General features: G+C 37.5%; 1 protein-coding gene across 2 annotated transcripts in view; it reads left to right on the top strand.

Moving 5' to 3' along the window:
* The window catches only part of LOC150109237 (mitochondrial potassium channel-like), a 58740-nt gene that overhangs the window by 463 nt on the left and 33540 nt on the right, over nucleotides 1–24737 (top strand). For both annotated transcript variants that reach the window (XM_090412328.1, XM_090412320.1), the window contains exon 2: nucleotides 10974–11120. In XM_090412328.1, the coding sequence (XP_090268454.1) occupies nucleotides 10974–11120 (147 nt within the window). The remainder of the gene's footprint in view (nucleotides 1–10973; nucleotides 11121–24737) is intronic.

Genomic DNA, 24737 nt, shown 5'->3' with positions numbered 1-24737 from the left:
AACTCCACCGTTTGGTTTGTAAAACAATAGGTGCCTTTACGCATTGGTTGCCAGCAGGAAATTTTGAAAATTAATACGATACCCCAACGTCACCTAATAAAGGTGCTGGTATGATGTACTGTTGCTTACATCCCCCCCCCCCCCCCAAAAAAAAAAAACACTAGTTAAGTTTGTTTTTGCTTGCTTTGCAGAAACACATACTCAGTAGGCACTAATTAAAAACTTCTATTTACTAAGTAACTCAGAAAACTATCATCTCCTTAAATGCATATTTTATATTATTTTGTATATATTGAGGAATATATTGTCAATTATAATATAACATATAATTAATCATAATGTGGTTACACAGGCATGGAAGGAAATGGAATGTATACAGCTGCTGAGAAATTATTACCTGAGGCAACATGTAATGGACAGGATACTAGGCTCAAGAGTGCTGGATCTAATCATTGCATCAGAGAACAGAGATCCCTTGAAAGTGATGTAACCTTGACCTGGGAGACTTGAATAGAAAATTCTGCCAAACATGCAGAATTTTCTATAGAAAGGAGTTACAAAGCAGGTGATTATGAAAAGCTAAGGGAAGAGATGCTGATGCATGGGAGGTGATCAAGGGGTGTTTGAAAAAAAACAGTATCTGAATGTGTACCTAGAGTTGAACGATAAATTGGGTAGGAGTTAGATATATGAATAGCTTCATTAAGCAGGAGCTGCACACTAAGGAAAAGTTGTGGAGAGATTATAAGGAAAAATGGTGATCAGCATGCCCATAAGCAGTATATAAGGCACACGCAAGAAGGGTCATTGGTATGATAAGGAATGCTGAAGCTAATTATGAGAGAAAGCTAGCCGATGAGGCCAAAAGAAATCATAAGGAGTTCTCTTGCTTGGCAAATAGAAGGAGGAATGACCATGAAAGGATGATTTTAAATGCTGATGGTGAGGAGGTAATAGAATGAAAGTGAGCATTTTGCAGCGGTGTACCATCTAGGTGGTAACGTTACAATGTGATATTGACTGATGGAAGAATAGAGGTTGAGGAAATGGAGGTGCTTAAAATATTGCAGAACCTCAATATAAACACAGACATTGGATTAGATGGCAGATCAGTCTGAGTAGCTAATGCAAGGGAATTATCAGCTCTTCTGACCAAACTGTTTAATTTAAGCCTAGTGGAAGGTGCTATTGGAGTGGAAAAAGGGCAAAATAGTCCCACTGTGTCAATGAGGCTCCATGACAGAATTAGCAAAGTATATCAAAGAGTGGTTTATGGAGGAGGTGAGTCCAGGAGAAGGCAAGTGACTAGTATACCACAGTGTTCAGTACTTGGGCCTCTATTGTTTAATTTGTATATCAATGATATAGGAAGTGATTTGACAAGAGATATTCAGTTGTTTGCCAGCAATGCTAAACTGGGAAGAGCAATGGTAAATGAAGATGATGCAGAGATCCTGCAGAAAGACTTAGACTAGCTGGGCAAAGGTAAATGGCTTCCAGTTTAATGAGACCAAGTGTAAGGGAAGAGATCGGAAGAAGCACTTTGGAAAGTGCTTCTTCCGATCTCAAGGTGTATCAAGATACTGTGTTCCAACACAGTGTCTTGATACACCTTAGCAGAGGTATTGATCCCTTTCTCACAGAAATGCAACTTAGATACCCCCCCTGCCCCCACCAAACCATCACTGATGAGGGATGATGACCTCTCTGAATCCTGGGTGCTATGGCACATGCTGTATGGCCATACAGTGCATTTACCTGATCATTTTGGCTGTTGAATGACTCTTCATTAGTGAAAATCTTCTCTTCTGTGATCAGTATATCTCTGTCTGTTGTTTGTGCACCCCAGAGAAGTGACTTTGATTTTATGACCATCTGCCACATAAGTTATGGTGTTAGGAAGTGTCCAGTAGAATGACAATAGGCTCTTGCCCCCAGGTCATCAGTTAGTACACGTTACATCATTCTCTGTGAAACATTCATCTCTCGCAACATCACTTTCTGCACAGGACTGCTCTTTATCACAGGATTATGGCAGAGGTGTGCCTTCATGGCCCTCACAAGTTATTTGCTTCCTAACACAGCGTGGTTGACCTGTTCTTTGATGGTCAAATACATCTGTATCATCATAACAGTTAGTCTGATAAACAAATGTCCGACTGATCCCTGAGTGTTTTTAGCATGTTGAAAATAACAAGTGGCTGCATTCCAACTTTGTAAAGTGCTAACCCATACAGCTGACAATTCTCTCTCTCTACTGATAAACATGCAACAAATGTTTATCATAACTATTGTTACAACTTTTGCACATCCCCAATGCTGCCCACACAATTGCATGAGCCTGGTTTCACCAGTGAAACGAAAGAACTCCTTAGGGTTTCTTTTGGACTCATCAGCTAGTTTCTTCTCATAATTAGCTTTGGCTTTCCTTACCATAGAGGTTACTCTCTTTGCATGTACCTTGTACTACTCATGGAACGTTCATCACCTTTTACTTTATACTTCCACCACAACCTTTTCTTTATCTGCAGCTCCTGCTTAATAATATTATTCATCCATCTTACTCCTACTTGATTTCTCCTTCTGACTCTGGGAATATAGTCTGATACAGCTTTCTTTAAATACTTCTTGACAATCTCCCATGCACCATCAACATCTCTCCCCTGCAAATTCTCATGCCATAGCACTGCTGAAAGTTGACTTCTCTGCTTGTCATAATCACCAGTCTTGTAATTCCACATATACCCCTTCTTAACAGAATATTCAGCACATTTTACAATCTCCCAGGTCAAGACCACAGATCACTTTCCCCAAGTGGAGACAGTGTAACTAAATTACTTATTGATATGTTATCCGATGCTATGACCAGATCTAACACTCTCAAATCTCTTATCCCTTCCATTACATGCTGTTTAGTTGGCATTTCCTCACAACTATTTATTTATATTTAAGATGTGAATTTAAGGCAGCAATATTTGCCCTGCTAGAACCCTATTTCTGAAAACAGGCAACACTATGGGAAGTTGGGGATAACTTACCTGTGAGAGTCTTTAAACTGCACGATCACTAGCTATAATGGCCTAGATTTCTACTATAAATTAAAGATATGAAGAAATTATATACTTGGTTTAATCCTTTATCCAAGTGTAAGCAAACAAAGTTTGCACCTGAAGTATTTTCAGGACTGGGGCAATTCATATATAGAAGCTAATGACTTCACATCACTTGCTTTAGTATCCAATAATGCTAAGCACATATCTTTACAGGTATAATGCTATGCATTATGGGTTTCAACCTTTATTGAGGTCTCATCAGTGGAAGCCAGACCCAGAAGTGATACTAAGTCCTTAAAAGGACTGGCTTAAAGGGGCGAAGCAAGAATGCTTTTCATATTCCCCATTATCTGTAGAGGACAGTGTAAGGGTGAGATGTTATTGAGCTATATAAATAAAACTCTGATCATGGCAGGAGGGTAACAGCAATAGCCAAGTCTCAGAACTTCATTGGTTACAGCATTGCCATCCATTACCCTCCCAGGGTATTAATCACCGACTGTTTAAGTAAAGGTGATATTTCAAAAAATCGGACGATCTCTATGCCACTCCATAGTGGGTGAAAGACGATCCAAATCACCTCGTTGGTTCCACTCAGTGAAATCCACCACCGAGCAGAACCACTCAAATTCTGAAGAAAATAATTCACCGACAAAGCCCCTCACCGGGCCGTGCCAGAGAACACTTTCCCCAGAGACTCAAATTGCTTCCTTAAGGCAAAAACCTCGAGAGCAAACTCTCGAAACTCATTATCCAAGGGGGTAACAGCAACAGCCGAACCTCAGTTAAACTTCATTGGCTCAGCATTGCCATTCATTACTTCCAAGGGTATAAAATCAATCACCACATCTCACGGTCGATTTCCTTTCCAGCAACCATGATACTAAGGCTGAAGTAATGCCAAAGTCATATTTTTATGTACAAGTGGCCAAAAGGTGTTACACCTTAATATCAAAATACTCTGGATTAGAAATAGTTGTTAGAAGTTTTTCTACTTGGTTATGCTATAAATTAAAGATACCAAGAAATTATATACTTAGATAGTAAAGGTTGAAACCGGTCTGGGTAGTGACTCTACCCATAATGCATAGCATTATACATACTCGTAGGGTATGTGCTTTGCATTATGGGATACTAAGGGAAGCGATGTGAAGTCATGAGCTTCTATATACGAATTGCCCCAGTCCCGAAAATACTTCAGGTGCAAACTTTCTTTGCTTACACTTGGATAAAAGGTTAAACCAAATATATAATTTCTTGGTATCTTTAATTTATAGTATAACCAAGTGGAAAAACTTCCAACCGCTATCTCTAATCTAGAGTATTTTAATCTCCTTACGGCCATTAAAGATCAAATACACACCCTCAATAGCTTCATATCCATCATAAATTTCAATGTAATATCAATGGTATTACAATTTTAATATGCACTTCGCATTCATGGAAATGTGGACGTATATATATGTCCTGGCTGGTAGAGTGATTAATAATAAGGTGTGACACCTTTCGGCTACTTGTACATGAAAATATGATTTTGGCATTACTTTAACCTTAGTATCACCTCTTGGTCTGGCTCCCACTGATGAGACCTCAATAAATGTTGAAACTGGTCTGGGTAGTGACCCTTCCCATAATGCATAGCATTATACATATCTGTAACGATATGTGCTTTGCATTATGGGACACTAATGCAAGTTGATGTGAAGTAATTAGCTTCTATATACGAGTTGCTCCAATCCTGAAAGTACCTCAGGCAAATTTTGTGCGCTTACGCTTTGATAAAGGATTAAACAAAGCATATAATTTCTTGGTATTTTTAATTTATAGTAATAAGGTTATTCCTTTTTATAAGACATTAATTATGCTTAACCAGGTTTCAGAATTCCTTGTCATCAAAATTGATTGCAAATGCTCATTAGATAAGGTTGATCTATAAGGAAATTATATGTATTTCATCTTAGAAAATGTCTTTATTGAGGCTTAATACGAATGTAAACAAACGTATGAATATTCACTGTAAAGAAACACATAGCACTCAAAACACTGTCAAGTTAGCAATGTGAGTATGATCAGCATTGATGGAAATGCACGTTAATGGGAGTGTAACATGATCACTGCTTAACTATGTGCATGGTGCAAAAGCAGCCATAGACAATACACAACCAAATTGGCATGGCTATGTCACACTAACAATACTCTGGATACATCATCAAATTCCTGATGTGTGCACCCCTTTTGGAAGGAGGTATAGGTATACTATCATAGGATATTATGATAGTTTAGTATAGGATGGTATAATAGTCCAGGGTGCAGAAATTAAAGACGTTAGCAAGGCTATTAGGGTTCAAAAGAGTAAAGTGAAAGAGTCGATTGTTTTGGCTAGAATGAATGATTTGAGTAAGAGAGTTAAGAGTGTTGAGAATTGTTCTGAGAAGGAAGGCCATAATATCAAATGAATTGATGTATAAGTTATGCAGAAAGAATGATGTGGAATTTATGAATGTGTGGAGTGAGTTTGATACAGAATCAGGGAAACGAGAGGTTTTTAGGATGAAGCTATTGAGAGTACACAGATACCACTGAGGCAGTTGAGTGTAAGAATGTCCATGAAATTCCTAAGTTAATACTACTGGTAACAGTGTGTAAGGTCAGGGAAACACAATGGCCATGCTACAGGCACCCCATCTGCCTGGAAAATGGGTGTCAAGGTACGACCTTATGTCTGTCAACTAATGAGGAGGTGCTTCATCTTGCTGGAAATGTAAAGGTCCGTCGTGGTTCCTTTAAGGGCCTTAAATGTAGATGCTGTCATAAAGCACACCATACAGTTACATATGGAATTCCAATTTGAAAAGATGCCCATCTGGCTGACTTTCCAGGGCTTCTCTGGAAATTTTCCTGAACTTCTTCCACAACAGCATTGACCTAGGATGATGCACAGAACAGCATCTTTTCACAAAATTCTTGTGCTACGTGTAGATCATGTGCCTACTATGAGGTTCTGTGCCATATTGCGTGTGGAAATTCTTCTGAACTTGTGTTACAGACTTCATTTTCTCAAATCAAAACATACGTGTTCGCTCTGCACCATCGAAAGTTTCCATTTTCAAATGGTGTGATGTATCACGCCATGTAGTGTTGGCATTTGGTAATAAAGTTACGTGACCAAAAGTTGATGTGTGTTTCATTACATTATGACACTCACTCAGCTTTTGTACATCTTCCAAGTTATTGTCTGTTCTCCTGAAAAGTTGTATACAGCCTTTTTAAACACCCTGTAGTTAGTGGAATAGAATGTGAAGGGTATAGTCTGTGTTCAGGGAGGATAGAGAGTGATAAAGAGAATGGAGTGAGGAGTGTTACTGAGGATGGCTGAAGAATTGCATCCAAAGAGAGTAGAAGTCCAACTGCAGGCCAGTGAAAATAGCATATTTTAGGCCATCTGGTTTTGAGATAGTGGTCATCACAACAAATTATACAGTTGGATGCTTCTATAGACCAGGGAATGTAAAGGAAGATAAGGGACAGTATGCATCGCAAATAAGCTCAGTGAGTAGAAAGCGGTAATTATTATGGTGGACTTCAATGGGAACATAGATTGGAAGGAGAAGAGGATACATAGGAGGAAGGAAATGGAATTTATGCAGTTACTAAAAAATAATTACTTGAGGCAGCATGTGATGGAATCTACTAGTGGTTTGAAAGTGCTAGATCTAGTAATTGCATCAGAGAATTTGTCCATCACCAATATGACTACATTGCTGCCAGTTGGTGAGAGGAATCAGTTTTGACAGTGGTCAAATGTGTGGAATTTTTCAAAACAATGATATCCCACTCTGTTTAAAAAGGAAGACATTTAACCAGTGTATACTTCCAGTCATCACATATGGTTGTGATACATCTAACAAAAGCACTGACAAGTAAACTAGCAACAACTCAGCAAAATGGAGAGGCTGCTACTAGGCATCACATTAAAAGATAAGAAGCGAAACACCTGGATAAGAAGCCAGACATGTATCACTGACATCATTCTTCACCACAAGTGACTAAAATAGAAATGGGCCGGACATCTATCCAGAAGAGAAGATGAGTGATGGACCACCATACGAATGAACTGGATTCAAAAAGAAGGGAAATGAGGCCGTCTTAAAAGAAGGTGGAGTGAAGAATTGTCAAATTTTGTTGGGAAAAATTAGTCAACCATTTCCAAGAACAGAGAAAGATAGAAGGAACTGGAGGAGGCCTTCTTCCAGCAGTGACAAAAAATGGGGCTGAAAAGAAGAAGAATGTGGAATTTCACCTGGTAGATTGGTAAGTATGAAAAACTTAGGGGATTGCTTGGATGAATGCCATGGCATGTGAAACTGCAAGGGTTGAATGTTGATAGTTCATGGGAATTGGTAAAGGAGTGTTTGAGGTAAGTAAAATAGTAGACCGCATACCTGGAATCAGGAGAATAAATCAAATGGGAGTTAAATGGATGAATACCATCATTACACTGAAGCTATAAAAGAATAAATATTTGTGGATGGAATTCCATTAGAAAGGTGACCAGCAAGCACATGAGCAGTACAAAGCACAAGCCAGAAAAGGTAACCAGTGTGGTAAGAAAGGCAAAAGCAGAATATGAAAGGAAATTAGCAGTGCAGGCCAAAGATAATCTTGAAGAGTTTTTTGGTTTGCTGTGCAAGTAAAGGAACGAACTTTTATGATAGGATGATTTTACTGAATGCTAATGGGTAGGATGATAACTGAATCAGGCAAAATAGTAGAATTACTTAGCGAACACTTTGCCATATTGCACTAACAAGAGAGGCAAAGGCTTATATGGAAACTATGTTAAATGAAACAGTATGTGCATAGCATATTATAGACCATAGCTATGGGATTTAAATGGTATACCATCTCAAGTTTTACAAGAAGATGCTAGGGAATTGGCAGTACCTTTGACCATGTTGTTTAAGTCTCAGCCCTGGGATACTCCCAAGGGGCTGGAAAGAGGGGGGGGAAATAGTTCCGTTGCATAAAGGAGGCTCAAAGACTATTGTAGCAAATTACCGACCAGCCAGCATGTTAGGAATCTGTTGGTATTAGTGGATAAGAGGGATTGAGGTGGTGCCGTACCTCCCCATAAAAGGGGCTCACGGCCGTTGAATCACCATACGAAATTTAAAAAAAAGTGGATAGGGAGTTAAAGCTTAGAAAGCATATTGCAAAAGTGGCTAAAGCAGCTTGTTGTATTACTTGGTTATTGAAGGATACAATGACAATCAGAGACAAGCAGGTTATTATACTTTATAAATCTTTGGTAAGACCTCAACTTGAATGTTGCACACAGATCTTGTGACTTGGATTTGTTTTGGATGTGGAAGAGGTGAGAGGATACAGAGGGGCAAGTGACCAAAGTTGTATCAGGTCTATGGAAGGAATCTTATGAGGATAGGCTGAAGATTTATGGGTTATAGAAGTTTGTTGACAGGCAGAAAAGGGATGATATAATTAAGACAGAAAAATTACTGATGGGATTTTACAAGAATTGCAAGAGTATAGTTGGCATGGGTGTCGGGATTAGATTTTTTGTTTGTGTTTGGAGAATGGTGAATGAGTGGAATAGGTTACCAGTCTGTTTTGAGTGTGATTACTATAAATGAGTTCCAATCAATGTATGATAGATACTGCACAAATGTTGGATACTGCTTGGCATGATATTTAGGATCTCCCTTGAAGAGTAAGGACCCCATGGAATAGTCCATAATAATAACATGAAAGTTACATTACTAGCTTCCTGTTACTGACAATTTTTCAGCAAATCAAATCAAATTTTTCCTGTTACTGACAATTTTTCAGCAAATCAGTCTGTACAGATGGGTTTTTCATCCTGTAAAATCAAGACAATCAACTTTAAAACTCTCACTACTTTAGACAACATATATCTGGGATTAGCAAACTGGCTCGCAGTCTATTATTGTGTGGCCTGCAAGCTAAGGATGATTTTTACAAATTGCATGACAGAATCATGAAATTGCTATTTTAGTATTCAGAGGCAGCAAAATATTCTGAAGGCTATTTAAAATTATTAGAATAACTTACAAGGGATGAATTTTAACATATGAGAGAGCTGGGTTAGGAATAAAACACTTGAAGACCAGAGACTACAGATATGAAAACTACGAGAAAGATTAAGTAGGGAACTGAAAAGAAATGTTAGCAAATTGATACAATAAGAAGTGACTTAAAAGACAGAAGTATAAGCTTTGATATATTGGAGCCTTCTAAGGCACTTCTGTTTCAACCCACTTATATCTTTGTGTTCCTGTGGGTTGTATTTGTCTTCCTGTAACCCACGTCTTTCTGTTATCTGCCATATTAGCTAAACACATCTTTTGCCAACCTTTCTGCTCCCATTCTGTCTGAGTGACTATACCACCTGAGATTAGCTCTTTTAACACATTTCTGAATGCTAACATTGGCAAGTTCTTTCCTTGTTTACATTATGATCCTGCAATCTGCTCACTCCCCTAGTCTTTCTCAGAACTCATTTCTAGTTAAGTGTTTGATTTTTAACCCAGCTGTCCTTAATATTCATCCTGTGTAAGCTATTCTAAGCATTTTCAATAGTCGTCAGAATATTTTGTTCACAAACTGCAATTTCATGCTTCTGTTATGAAATTTTCTTAAAAACCATGTAGTGAGCCATATTTTTCCAATCCCTCCCATATGTTGTCTAAATGTATTATGAGTTAAGTTTTCTTGATTTTACAGGATGAAAAACCCATCTGCCTGTGCCAGAGATGAATTATGGCAGGAAGCGGTTGAAGAAAGGCTTAAGAGAAGTTCCTGCAGTCGGCAACTAAAACTTTGGGGCGGTGTAGTGCTATGGATGCAAATGCTATTACCACAGAACTATGCAGGCCTATTTAAATCATGATTGGTATGTTGCTATTTGAATAGGCTTTAAAAAAAACAAAAAAACTTTGCATTTTATTTCATTTGCTATTATAATTTTTTATTAGAATCCAAAACATAAAGATATAAAGTGGAACCTTCAAATATTTATTCTCTTTTCCTTATAATTTTGTATGTATATATAACTTGTAATTGGACATTGCTACTTAAAATAATAGCATTAGTCTTCATTAGTTAATAATAAGAGTCTGAATTTTCATGGACATGGAACAAATGTTTTTCATAAACCATCAGCAATTTTGGCACATACTCTCATCAAGTTTGTTAGCATATTGGTATTAAAAGGGGTAAAAATGTGAATGAGAGCTTCCTTGAGCAGATGGCAGTCATTTTTAACATTTTATTAACATGAACTGGAATATAAAATATAATTTCTTTTGTAATAAGTGTCATGCAGTCCATAAAAGGACTGTTATGTCCCTTTTTAAACAGTCCTCTTATGGACTGTTTAACAGATATCAGGAAAATTTTCTCACAGAAATCTTTCGGTCAGTCCTTAATTGACACAGCTTTCAGCTCTGTCAGTGAAGTACCTGTCCAGGTTTTTATATCGTCTATCCAGTTTGTTTCAGGTCAGGTGTAGCTATGCTTTAATTATCCATACCTTTGCAGCTGTTGAGAAACAACTCTGTGTTTGTGATTTATGATTGTAAATTACCACATGAATAAGATATTGAAGTCCTTACATAGTCACATGACACTGTATAATATTTGGTGATAATGTTTCCAACATTTAGGTTTTTAATTATGCAACAAGTAATGTGTAGTTTACTTAAAACAGCCATGGAGTTAAGTAGATTTTGGGATCATGGATACATCCTCAGCTTATCCATTTTTAGCATCAGGCAGGACTGTAAATCTTTGTAAATCTCATTACCTAAGTAGCTTGTAGCATCTTACTTTTTTCATATTTTTAATGTTAATTCTATTTATGGATTCTGTTGTCTTTTATAGGCAGAAAGTAAATTTTTGGAGACTCAAGAGAAAAGAAGAGAATTACAGCAGAATATTTTACAGGTACAGACTCGCTTAAAAGAGATTCGTTTGGAACTTGATAAAACATCAAGGTTTGAAGATCGTTATCTTCATCTTATAACTCAGGTATTATATGGAACTCTTTATAAAAAGCATTAGTTGTTTATCATAGTTGTTTATTTCAATTATTTAGTGTTGTTACTCACCACCTGATAATTCTTCTTTCCATAGTCTCTAATAGTAATGCTGAGCTGAGCTGATATCAGAAAATATTTCTCACAGAAATCTTCCAATCGGTCCTTGATTGACACTTAGCTTTCAGCTCTGTAAGTGAAATGCCTGTATTTAAGTTTTTATATTATCTATCCAGTTTATTATAGGTCTGCTTCTTTTTTAAGTTTCTGGAATAAGTCCTTCAAGAACTTGCATTGGGAGACCATCATATATACTGATATGACTAAGCCAGACGAGTTGCTTCCTTCAAATCTTTGTTATGATGGTTAACTTTTGGAGTAGTGAAAGAACCGATTCTTTGTCATACTTTAAAATTTGTGATATGATCACTGTATGGTATCTTTAAGAACCATCTATAGCAGCTCATCACAGATGCCAACAACCTCTTTTCATCTTCTTTTAAGAGGGTTCAAGTTTCACTTTTGTGTATGAGTTACAGACACACTAGTTTAATTCATTAACTGTCCATAGTGGTTTTAGTTTTTGGAGTGATGTTGCTTTTGCAGTTTTTCTTCTAATATCCTATCTTAATCTTCCAATGTATTAAATAATACATTGCTAAGGTATTTAATTTCTTTATTTTGATATTTATTACATAATTGAAATGAACGAATGAATATTTTCAAATCATTTCCAGAAATACTGATAAGAACATGTCCTTTATCATATCAGCCAGTTGTTAAACATTAACTACGTAGTATCTAGTTACACTACATGGAAAACATTTTTGTGCAGTAATGAAAGTTACGTTTTGTATTTAATATTATTATAATGTTATATATTTAATATAATGTTATTTGTGTCCTTGTATTTAAATTCAAGGACACAGAAAATGTAACTTTCATTATTTCATAACCTTCTGAATACAATATAATCTTCTGAATAGTCTAATAAAAGTGTACCTAAGCATTCCTAACTCTCGCATCAAAGAATCATCACCTTCAACTATCATTTAATAGTTAGGAATGCCTAGGTACACTTTTATTAGACTATTCAGAAGATTTAACCCTTCTACTGAATTTATCTGCTAACTGAAACTTGAATTTGAAGTGTACAGTAGTTGAAAGAACATAGGTAATTGATGGGTTGTTCTTTTTCATGTTATTTTAACACTGTTGCTGAGATGTGATAATCCTTGATCTTTATTTTCAGAGCCATTGTTACTGATGGTAAGAAACATGTAGTGCCTTATATATTGTATATAGGACAGCTCTAATTTTTGTTAGACATATTAGATATTTCATTATTAAAGGCCAGAAAGAGTAAGAAAGAAATTTCCATACTGTAATATATATGACATTTTTTAATCAACTGGGGAGGAATGTATTCCTATTGATGTGTAAGATGCATTGTAATTATTTGTGTTAATTTTGCCTAATTACACTTCACTAACAAAATGAACCATAGAATCTGCACTATTTCAGACAGTAATATATTGCATTAAAGTTACTGACCTGAGATTGCAGCACTTGTGTGCCATCTCATGGCCCTCATCACTGGATGCTATTAAAATTAGTGATAGCCTTGGGCTAGCTATATCTGATTGACTAATGGTGAAGATTGACTGTCCCTCAGTCTCCAAGTTAGATAGGACTAAAATGGCTTTGCTTAATTTCTATGGGGAATAAAAGGCATTAGCAGATTTTTATTATTATTATATATGGACTCTTCCATTAATTCTGCAGGCTCATCACGGGAAGTCCACTTCAATCAACACTAACTACCAATATCTGCATAATACCTGTCATATTTTGTTTTGAACTCATTCAACATCATACACTTATAACTCACTTTGGCAATCCATTCCACTCATTCACAACTCTCCTAACAAAAACTCTGATCCTCATGCCCTTGCTAATCTGTTAATTTGATTCCTACTTTTCCACACACTAGCTATATAAAAATTTCCTTAAAAATTTAAATGTATCAATCATCAATCATCAAATTCCTGATATATATCCTCAAGGAGTGTACAGGATATGATAGTCTTCTTCTTCTTCTCCCATAGTCCTAAATGAACCGTTGGGTCATTCATGGCTGATAGGCAATACACTTTGCTAGCCTCCTCCAGTCGTCTCAGTCTCTTGTTCTTGATGTCAGTTGAGAAAGGGAGGAATTTGTCCATTTTTTGATGTTATCAGTCCATTTTAATCGAGGTCGGCCCCTAACCCTTGATCCCGGAACGATTCCTTCTTGGGTTTGCTTTGGAATGCCATTAGCCCACTCCACATGTCCGAACCATTTCATCTGTCTTCTTCTGATGACTGTCAGAATATTTTCCCTTTTTCTCCCATCTATTGAGTCACTCAGCTTTTGGACATTTTCATTGGTTTCGTGAACGGTATAGGGAATTCTCAAAAGTCTTCTGTAAGTTTTCATTTCGAAAGACAGGAGTCTCCTTTCATCTTCTTTCAATAAAGTCCAGGCCTCACAACCATACAAAAGGACAGAATTCACCAAGGTGTCAATTAGTCTTAGTCTGGTTGTGATTGCAGATATTGGTAGTTAGTGTTGATTGAAGTGGACCTCCCGTGATGAACCTGCAGAATTAATGGAAGAGTCCATATATAATAATAATAAAAATCTGCTAATGCCTTTTATTCCCCATAGAAATTAAGCAAAGCCATTTTAGTCTTATCTAACTTTTGAAGACTGAGGGACAGTCAATCTTCACCTTCCAAGACTACTATGCTTCATTCCCATGGTTGGACTATTGTTTGTATTCTTCCAATCCAAACATATATGCACCAAACACATCACCAAAGTAATCCTCACTGGCATGATAACATACATTCCCCCACACCACTCTGAACTGCCGTCCCCTATCCAAACCCTGTTTCTCCAAAAGATGTGCCAATATGATATGATAGTACTAGAAGAAAAATTGCATCATTACTAACTTCCTATCTACAATTTTCCTCCAAATCAGTCTGTTACTCCAACATTATCAGATCTTATATTTCTATCTTCTAAGGCACTTTTTTACTGTATCAATCCACGTATATCCTTGGTCTTCCTCTAGGTCTTTTTCCTGCCAGCCTGGCAAAGAACACTTGTTTTGATAATCTTTCCTCTCCCATTCTGTTTAAGTGACCATACCACCTGAGATTAGCTCTGCTAACACATTCCTGGATGCTGACAATGTCAAGTTCTTTCCTAATATCCTCGTTTTTAATATGGTATTGCCACTGATGCCAACTGCTCATGCCCCTAATCTTTCTCAGGACTCTCTCATATCTGTGGTCTCTAGTCTTTCGTCAAGTGTTTTGCTTCTGATCCAGCTGCATATATGTGATCCAGTGCACATATATCTGCTCTGACATACCCTGCCAGAAAGCACCTAACCTAGAATCGTCCAACTTTGACCCTCTTTAGCTAAAAATATCCCCCCCCCCCACTCAGTAAAATTCATCTGCTGTCTCTATCGCTCTCCCAATACCACCAACCGCTCCGAGCTCTTTAATTTCCTCTCCTCAAAAGTTGGTTTCCTCCAGTCCCACTATCCTAATAGTGAAATCATCCTCCTAGGTGATTTTAATGTCCATAACTAACTGGCTTTCCTCTTCCAGTTGTACAGATCCTGCAGGCAGAGATGCTGAAATATTTGCCATCACCAACAACCTTACAAAGAGTTCACAAGCCGACCAGATACTCTAAATCACTTCCCAAATACCCTAGATCTCTTCCTTACCAATGACCCTTCCCAATATACAGTGAATGTAGTGAACCCCCCTGGGTAATTCTGACCACAATCTAGTGCTCATCTCCTGCCCCATGCAACAGTGCTTACACAGTCACACCTGCACAAGAGTAGTCTGGCACTATAACAGTGCCAAATGCGACAGCCTCCAAGACCACTATGCTTCATTCCCATGGTTGGACTATTGTTTGCAGTCTTCCAATCCAAACATATGCACCAAACACATCACCAAAGTAATCCTCACTGGCATGATAACATACATTCCCCCACACCACTCTGAACTGCCGTCCCCCATCCAAACCCTGTTTCTCCAAAAGATGTACCAAGGCTGTACTAATGAAAAACCAGGCACACCACAACTGGCTCAAATTAAGAACTCCATCCTCCTTCAGTGCCTATACTGAAGCCCAAAACAGATGCAAAAAAATCATCAATGAGTCCAAAACAGAATTTGAACGGGCAAAAAGCAGGAAACTTGCAGCCTCTCCTAGCAGCAGCCATGCCTTTTGGTCTAAAATTGGTTGCAACTTTTGCCCTACACTACCCCCCCCCCCTATCAATCATACCCAGATGGCTCAATTGCAACATCACCCACAGAAAAAGCTACTAAAACACACACTATGTGTAATAGTAGATGGCTCCCACTATCCAACTAATGCTGGGGTCCCACAAGGTGCAGATCTCTCACTGACCCTCTTCCTTCTGTACATCAATGACCTACTTCAGTTGACTTCAAACCCAATACACAGTTTTGCAGATGATAGCACATTGCACTCCTCTCTTTCATTTGAAAAACCTTACTCTACAACCCACAGAACATCAACCACAACTTCCCTTAACACAGACCTCCAAAACATCCTCCGATGGGGTCAGATAACCTCGTCAACTGCAACGCTAGTAAAACCCAGTTCTGTCTTATTTCCCACAAAAAAGAATCATTTTTCCCCAGTATTAATTTTGATAACACTCAATTCCCCAGACAAGATGAAATTTCTCTTCTCAGAATTACCATGACATCAGGCCTCTCCTGGCATAAACACATCACAACCATTGCATCCTCAGCTTCCAAAAAACTAGGCTTTCTCTTTCGCTCAAGACGTTATACTTCAAAACAGCTGTTAACCTTATACAAATCACAAATCCGCCCAGCTATCGAATACTGTTCTCACATTTGGAGTCGGGCTCCTAAAAGCTCCCTCAAAATGCTTGACTCAATACACCAGACGACGACCCAATCAGCATGAAATTCTGTCACATTGTAGCTTCATTTTTTATTTTGGTTTAAGCCAGTAAGAATACAATTTGGTCAGCTAAATCCCAAATTGCCTCATTTGTTCAGAGCCAGGTAGATACCTAATAGGGTGCACCACGAGAAGGTGAGGATTGGACATTAGGTCAGAAGCCCTGATCGGCTCTCCGCATTACTTTAGTGGAGGTCTCCTCTCAGTTATACAGCTTTGACCCTTAAGCACCCCTATTTAAACGTATTGGAATAAAAAAATGATTATTCTAATGCATTTAAATTAATTATTGAAAAAATTATTGGAATAATAAAAATTATTTACTTTTGCATTCTTTGTATAGCTCGGTGGATGTGGCATTTGCACACCCACGGTGCTTGGCTGCATGAAGGAAGACTTGGTTTCAAATCTAGTCAGCAACTAGAAGAAATTGTTCTGAGACTTTTTTTCGACTGGTTTCCAAGTTAGTTAATCTCTAGCACGGGGAAGAGGGTTTTTTCCTTCCGGAAACTCAGGTTTTTCGTCCCATAAATTCAAGAAAATCGACCGTAGAACCCACACTATTTCAGACATTATTGTGTTAGGAACCATGAGATGGTGGCACTTGTTGAGCATGTCTCTTCACTACATGCCACTTAATTAGTGTTAGTCTTGGCAAGCTATCTCTGATTGGCTACTAGTGGAGATTGAACTGCCCACTCAGTCTCCAAAAGTTTGATAGGGCTAAAATAGCCTCACTTACTTCCTGTATGGGAATAAAAGGCGTTAGCTGATTTTTATGAATGAAGTTGTATAGTCCTGAGAATTCCCAGGACTTGGTCTCGTGTCCCAGGAACAGAATAATAGCCAAAACTCAGTATCCCTATTGACAGCAAATATCTCAGCATCATGGCCACTTCAATCAGTGAAACTGAATAAGTGACTCTAGAAGTGGCATTCATACTCTCATTTTGATATCTACAGCACAGAAAATCTACAGCTTACAATTGATCGATAGATAATTATGAGTTAAGAGTGGTGGTTAGAATTAGGAAATCAATAAAGACAGTAAATGAATGCAGCAAAAGTGTGGCACAAGGAAATTTTATCCGCTGCAGATCAAAAAAGAGATTTTAGGTTTAATAATCTAACATTCATTCAGGTGCTGGTTAGATATTTGGGGTGGAGCAAGTTGATGGAAGTACTATTTGAGGTTCTGTTACAATAGCTGGTCAGATGTAGATTCTTGTAAGGGGTAGGTGCATATTGTTTATATTAAGAACATAGATGTTGGTGAAGTGAAAGGACCAACCATAGCATTAACTAGTTCAGGCCTCCAATAAGAAAGGGAGTGGAGGTGTTTTACCTAATGATGAAAGTTATCTACCAACTATGAAAGATATGCCTTTTGGATGGCCATATTCATTGTGGTTGTTACTGCAGACTGTTTCCACAAATTAAGCTCTATGAGGAAGGGGTGGGCATTTGTATTTGCTAGGAGAGCTATATGTTACATATCCCTAATCATGAGTGGTCCAGTCATTCTTTTTAAACTTTTAATGATTGAATAGTAGATTCTTAAATCTTATTTCTATCCAAAATTTTGTTTTTTATGGATAGTCTATTCTTTGTTTACTTTTAGGACATATCTACTAATCCAGATTTCCCTAATAAACTTTATATCATACTTACAAATCCATTCCGTAATAAATTTTATATCATATGTTTTCCCTTGCTCTTACTTCTGTAGTTTTTTCTTATTTTCCATATAAAGTACAAGAATATCCTAAAAATTTTGATAATCACCATGAAGGAATTGAGATAAAACCATGCAAGTTACACATTATTTTACATACAAAATTAATAACGGAAAAAACTCACGTACAAAGATTATTTAATAGTATAATTTTCGCCTGTGTGTCACAGGCATCTTCAGTACATTAAGCTCAAATTAAACAATAACTGACAATTCCAAAAAGTGCCACCTAAGTAGCTGTTGTAAGATAACTAAAAAGGTCAAATTTACTCTCCTCTTCAACTAGAAGAACTGATACTTATATAAAAAATACTTTGGATTTCAAAAATAAAATTTCAGATCTTCATTTGGACGTTTTTGATATCATGATCAGTTTAGATGTTGTTTCTTTATTTACAAGTGTGCCTCTTTCGGAAAGCATTGAATTACTACAACAGGAATTTCCTTCAGACATTGTAAATATATTTGATTTTGTAATAAATTCTGGTTATTTTTCCTTTAAAAATAAGTTGTATTAACAAATTGAAGGAACAGCAATGGGTAATCCTCTTTCTCCTGCTATCTCCAATTTCTTTATAGAACATTTTGAACAACGTATCTTTGACAACATTTCTCCCAGACCTACTCATTGGTTCAGATATGTCGATGACATTTTTGCTGTATGGAATGACTCTTCGGATAAACTTCAACAATTTCTCACTAAGTTAAACACATTTCATCCTAGGATCAAGTTTACCCTAGAAGTAGAATCAAATAAGCAGTTAGCCTTTTTAGATCTTCTAATTCTTCGCCAACCAGATGATAATCTACATTTCTCAGTTTATAGAAAGAAAACTCGTACAGGCCGTTATATCTCCATTCGGAATCTCATCACCATCCCAGTCAAAAGGCAGGAACTATTAAAACACTAGTTCATCGGGCCCACTCCTTTTGTTCTTCAGACGATCTTTTACGGAAAGAACTACAATATATAACTTCTTCCTTTCTATCTAATGGTTATAAGAAATGCTTCATTAAAAGAACTTTGAGTAGTTTTAATATGGCTTCCTCTTCAAACAGAGAAGAAATAACGTGCATTACTATCCCTTATGTACAAGGCATCAGTGAACGTATAGCAAAAGTTTTAAAACCACTGAATATTTTTGTTGCCTTTCGACCGTTTAGAAAAATCTCCACCTTTCTCACTTCTCCTAAGGACAAGCTTCCACATCGTAATCATCCAGGTGTCTACCAGATTCCGTGCTCTTGTGGATTATCTTATTTCGGACAAACGGGAAGATCTGCCTCTATTCGGCTAGATATTCAATCATATATTGAATACTTTAAACCTGAAAAGTCTGGACTTGCAGAACATGCCATCTTCACTAGACACAGAGTTCATTGGAGAAAGACAAGAGTTCTTCACAAAAGTCAGTTTCTCATGGAATGCCTTTATAAAGAAACATGTGAAACTCTACTTCATTTTCCTAACTTAAACAGATCCGACGGCTTACGCTATCCCCTTTATGGGAGATAGTACTTTACAAATCAGCTAATCTTTCCTAACTTTTTATTGTATTGATTTTTTTATTGATTTTTTATTTTTTTAAATTTTTTATTATTTTTTTATTTTTTATTTTTTTAGGAAAGTTATTGACCTTTTTGTTATCTTACAACAGCTACTTAGGTGGCGCTTTTTGGAATTGTCAGTTATTGTTTAATTTGAGCTTAATGTACTGAAGATGCCTGTGACACACAGGTGAAAATTATACTATTAAATAATCTTTGTACGTGAGTTTTTTCCATTATTAATTTTGTATCGATATGTCTACTCACGGTATACCACTTTTAAAACTTATTATTTTACATATTCTCCTCGAAGTGTTATACTCTTGTTACAATGCTGCTGCATCATTTGCAATCCTCTGAGAAAATAAAAATCTTTCCCTTGTTGCATTGTTGCAAACCAATCCTCAGCTGCAGATATGATTTCATCATCTCTGATAAAGTTTGTTCCTTTCAAATGTTTCTTTAAATTTGGGAATAAAAAGTAGTCAGATGAGGCCAGTTCTGGCAAATAGAGTTGGTGAGGCAGACAATGAAAGCCCAAGTTGTGTATTGTCTGTTGGGTTTCATAAGCAGTGTGAGTCTGGTGTGTTGTCCTACAAAAGCAACATGCCTCTGCTCAGTTTCCCATAGCATTTTTACTTCAGTACCCTCTTCAGAGCTGTTGAATAAACTGCTTCTGTAACACTTTCACGTTTTTTTGAGGTACTTGGTAAGGATTACACCATCCATATCCCAAAAGACAATAGCAAGAACCTTCCCTGCTGACTTTTGGGTTTGGAACTTCTTTGGCTATGGAGAACCTTTGTGTCTCCACTCCATTGACTGTTATTTGGTCTCTGGATCATAGTGATGAAGCCATGTTTCATCAACAGTCATGATACGAGCCACAAAATTTGCACCTAATTTCTCAAAGTGATCCCAAATCCCTTGAGATGACAGCACACACATTCTCTCTTTTGGTTGGCATTCAAACATTTGGGACCTCATTGAGAGCTTCTTCATGTCCAGATATTGGTAGATAATGACCCCAACTCATTCCTTGAATATCCCCAGAGTCTTTGCAATGTTTTTAGCTGGTATTTGCCTATCATCAAGGATCATGGCATGCACTCATCAATGTTTTCAGGTGTGATCGCTGTGGAAGGTCTTCCTGACCTGGGGACATCTGTTGTCTCAGGTTGTCCAGTTTTAAACTTGGCCACCCATAGCAACTGTTGGATATGCTGGGGCACAGTTCCCTAAAGTCTCACACAAAGTTTGGTGAATATCGATTATGGACTTTTCTTGCAGCACATGTGGTGAGGTTGTGTGCAAGGATACAAAAATCAGAATTCCATGGTGGACACAGAAAATTAAAGAGGCAGTGAAGGAAAAGAAGAAAGCATATCAAAAGTTTCTGGCAAATAAGTCTGCTTGTGCTCTTAGAGAATACAGAGACAAATGTAAGAAAGCTAAAGACTATGTAAAACTGGCTAAACAAAAGTCATGAGAGGACTTTTGCAAGTACATAGAAAATAAATATCAAGAAGGTGGCAAGATATTCTGGAGGTTGTTGAAGAAGCTCAGAAATGGAGGAAAAAGTGCTGTAAAAGGAATTAGAGATGAAAGGTGACATAAAAATAGGAGAAAAAGATATCCATGAAGTATGGAGTAATTACTTTGAAAAACTGCTAAATGAAACAAGCAGTGATGACAGCACAGTGGTAAAAAACACTGATCAGGTATGCAGTCAGGAATACATATCCATACTTGAAGTAGAAAAAGCCATCAAAAGCCTGAAATGTGGAAAGGCAAGAGGAGTAGATGATATTTGACCAGAAATGCTCACGTATGGAGGTTTTAAAGTAGTGCATTGGCTGCACTTCATAGTTCAGAAGGCCGGGACAGAGGGGTGAATTCCAGATGATTGGAGTAGAGTTCTCATAGTACCATATATAAAAAAGGGAAATAAAACTGAATGTGAGAATTACAGAGGCATTTCATTACTGAGTGTTCCTGGTAAGATATATGCAAGTATACTTGAGAAACAGTTGAGAAGGATTGTGGAAGAGAAGCTTGGTGAAGAACAAGCTGGATTCAGGCCAAATAGAGGCGGTCAGGATCAGATTTTCACTTTACGACAAATAGTTGAGAATTCATGGGAATATAACAAAGATCTGTATTTAAGTTTTGTAGATCTGGAAAAGGCATATGACAAGGTGTCAAGAGAGAAGCTATTTCAAACGCTACAGTTATATGGTGTTAATGGGGCATTACATCAAGCAATACTTAGTCTCTATTTGAGTTGTAAGTCAGCAGTTAGAATTGAAGGAAGTACAGGAAGATGGTTTAATGTTAAATCTGGTGTGAGACAAGGATGTACATTATCCCCTCTGTTATTCATTATCTATATGGATCACATTATCAAGTAAAGTGGTATTAAACCTAATATCAAAATTGGAGGTGTTAATCTCAGCTCTTTGCTTTATGCAGATGTAGTTATACTTCTAAATAGATCTGCTACAAGTCTGCAAGATTCCTTGACTAAATTCAAGAACTGTTGTAATAGATATGGTATGAAAGGTCTGCATTAAAAAGGCAAATACAATGAAAAAAACAACTGCATTGTGAATGGAGAACTTTTAGAACAAGTAAAACATTAGGCATGATTTTTAGTGAAGATGGTAAGTTAAATATGGAAATAGACAACAGAATCCACAAACTGGTATGGTAGGAAGTCAACTGAATAAATTTATATGTAATAAGAGAGAAATTAGCCAAAACACTAAATTAGCTATATACAAAACAGTGTTTAAACCAATTTTAACTTATGGATCTGAGAGCCAGGTTAGAAGTAGAACACTTGACCAAAGACTAGAGACTGCAGATATAAGAGTCCCGAGAAAGATTAGGTGCATGAAAAGATGGCTTCAATGGCAATATCATATTAAAAATAAGGATATTAGGAAAGAACTTGATATTGTCAGCGTCCAGGAATGCATTAGCAGAGCTAATCTTAGGTGGCCACTTAGCAGAATGGGAGTGGAAGGATTATCAAAACAAGTGTTCTCTGCCAGGTTGGCAGGAAAAAGACCCAGAGGAAGACCAAGATATAGGTGGATTGATACAGTAAAAAGTGCCTTAGAAGGCAGAAATATAAGACCTGATAATTCTTGTAGCAACCCCCCCCCCCCCCCCCGATTATATGGACTTCCAAAAATACATAAACAAAATGTGCCTTTATGTCCCATAGTGGATGGCATTGATTCTCCCACATATAAATTAGCCAAACATTTAGCCAAAGTGCTCACACACACTATACTGGCAACACACCATCACACACAAAAAAACTCAGCCCACTTCAAATTCTACAAACAGATAGAGGGAGCATCCATGGGTTCACTACTTTCTCCACTCTTTGCCGACTTCTTTATGGAGACCTTTAAGGAGAAAGCCTTAAACTCATTACGTGGATGATGTATTTACTATTTGGCCACATGGCTCAGATACACTCCACTCCTTCCTAACACACTTAAACAGCAAACACCCCAGGGTCCAGTTCACCGTGGAAAAAAAAGGAAAACAACACCCTCCCCTTCCTAGACATTCTAATCACTCGCCAGCCTGGTGAATCTTTGGTTTTCTCTGTTTATAGAAATCCCACCCACACAGGCAGATACATTCACCAGCAATCCCCCCTCCCCTCCCCTCACAACAATATGGGGTTATTAAAACACTGTATAACAGGGCAAAATTAATCTGCTCAGATAACGATGCCCTAACCACTAAACTAAACCACACCTTTAACACTTTCTTAGCCAATGGCTACAATCCCCCAAAAATACTAAAAACCAGTAAACCACAACCCCCCCCCCCTTTCACAATAAAGATTACACTAAATCTATCACCATCCCCTTCATCTGGGGCACCTCTGAGAAAATAACCAATATCCTCAAAAAAATATGACCTAACTTCTTGTTATAGACCATATAAAAAGTTGGCATCCCTTATCTGCTCTATCAAAGACCAACCACTTCCCATAGACCTACCTGGTGTATACCAGGTCCCTTGCAGCTGTAAATTGTCCTACTTTGGCCAGACAGGCAGGACAGCGAATATCAGGATTTCAGAACACAAAGACTACATCCGGTTTCACCAGTACAGCCACTCTGGGCTTGCAGACTATGCCATAGATACCCGCCATAGAATTCATTGGAAGAAAACTAAAATAATACACTGCAGCAAGTTCAAGTACAAAAGATTATTCATGGAATCATCAGCAGCTCTAAAAAACGTTCCAAACTTCAACAAATTTGGGTGCATGAGACTGCCCCAAAGTTTGGAGACCTGCATCATGAGAACTTCAGCCCAATGGTCAAGACAACCCAATTAGCCTGCCTGGGGGCACCATTAGGACTTTAGGAACAAGATTAGTTTCTTGCCTTCTTCCTCATTTGCTTTTGTTAGTGCCTGCTTGCACATACCATATTTGTATGTTCCTGAGGCAATGTGACATTGCCGAAATATTGAAGGTATTCATTAAAGTTTCCTTTAATTAATATCTGTTTTTATGCATTGAAAATTCCTTAAGTTAATTACCTGTTATATAAGACCTGGTAATATTGGAGTCTTGACATTTAACAGACTGATTTGGAGGAAAATTGTAGATAAGAAGTTAGTAATGATGTAAATTTTTCATGTAGTACTGTCATAACCTGTACCCCCCCCCCCCCCCCCCGAGGGTATATATCAGGAATTTGATGATGATCAGCTTTCTCTTCTTGGGCCGTGTCACATCCAGTTTATCCTGACACAAACTTATTATATACATAGCCTCCTCAGCCTCCAGAAAGCTTGGTGTTCTTTTTCTTTCAAAACATTACTTTTCTTCTGCTCAACTCCCAACACTTTATAAGTCTCAGATCTGACTAATCTTGTAATATTGTACCCACATTTGGGATGGCGTAACCAGATCTTCCTAAGAATTCTGGATGATATACCAAAGTGGGCAGTCTGCTTAATAGGTGACCCTCCTTCACAGACTTACTTCAGTCATAACTGGTAATTAATTTACGGAATTAACAACGCATATGAAGTACTTAATTAAAGATAACTTTAATGAATCACTTCTATATTGAGGAGGCTATGTATATAATAAGTTTGTGTCAGGATAAACTGGATGTGACACGGCCCAAGAAGAGAAAGCATCATCATCAAATTCCTGATCACCCGCCAGCTTGATGGATCTTTGGTTTTCTCTGTTTACAGAAAACCCACCCACACTGGCAGATACATTCACCAGCAAT

Source organism: Typopeltis vanoorti, chromosome 2 (genome assembly GCF_054136105.1).
Source record: "Typopeltis vanoorti isolate ZY-2024b chromosome 2, IOZ_Tvanoo_1.0, whole genome shotgun sequence".
NCBI classification, from domain to species: domain Eukaryota; kingdom Metazoa; phylum Arthropoda; class Arachnida; order Uropygi; family Thelyphonidae; genus Typopeltis; species Typopeltis vanoorti.
Note: the sequence above shows the minus strand (reverse complement) of the source record. Positions and strands in the feature narration are given on the sequence as shown.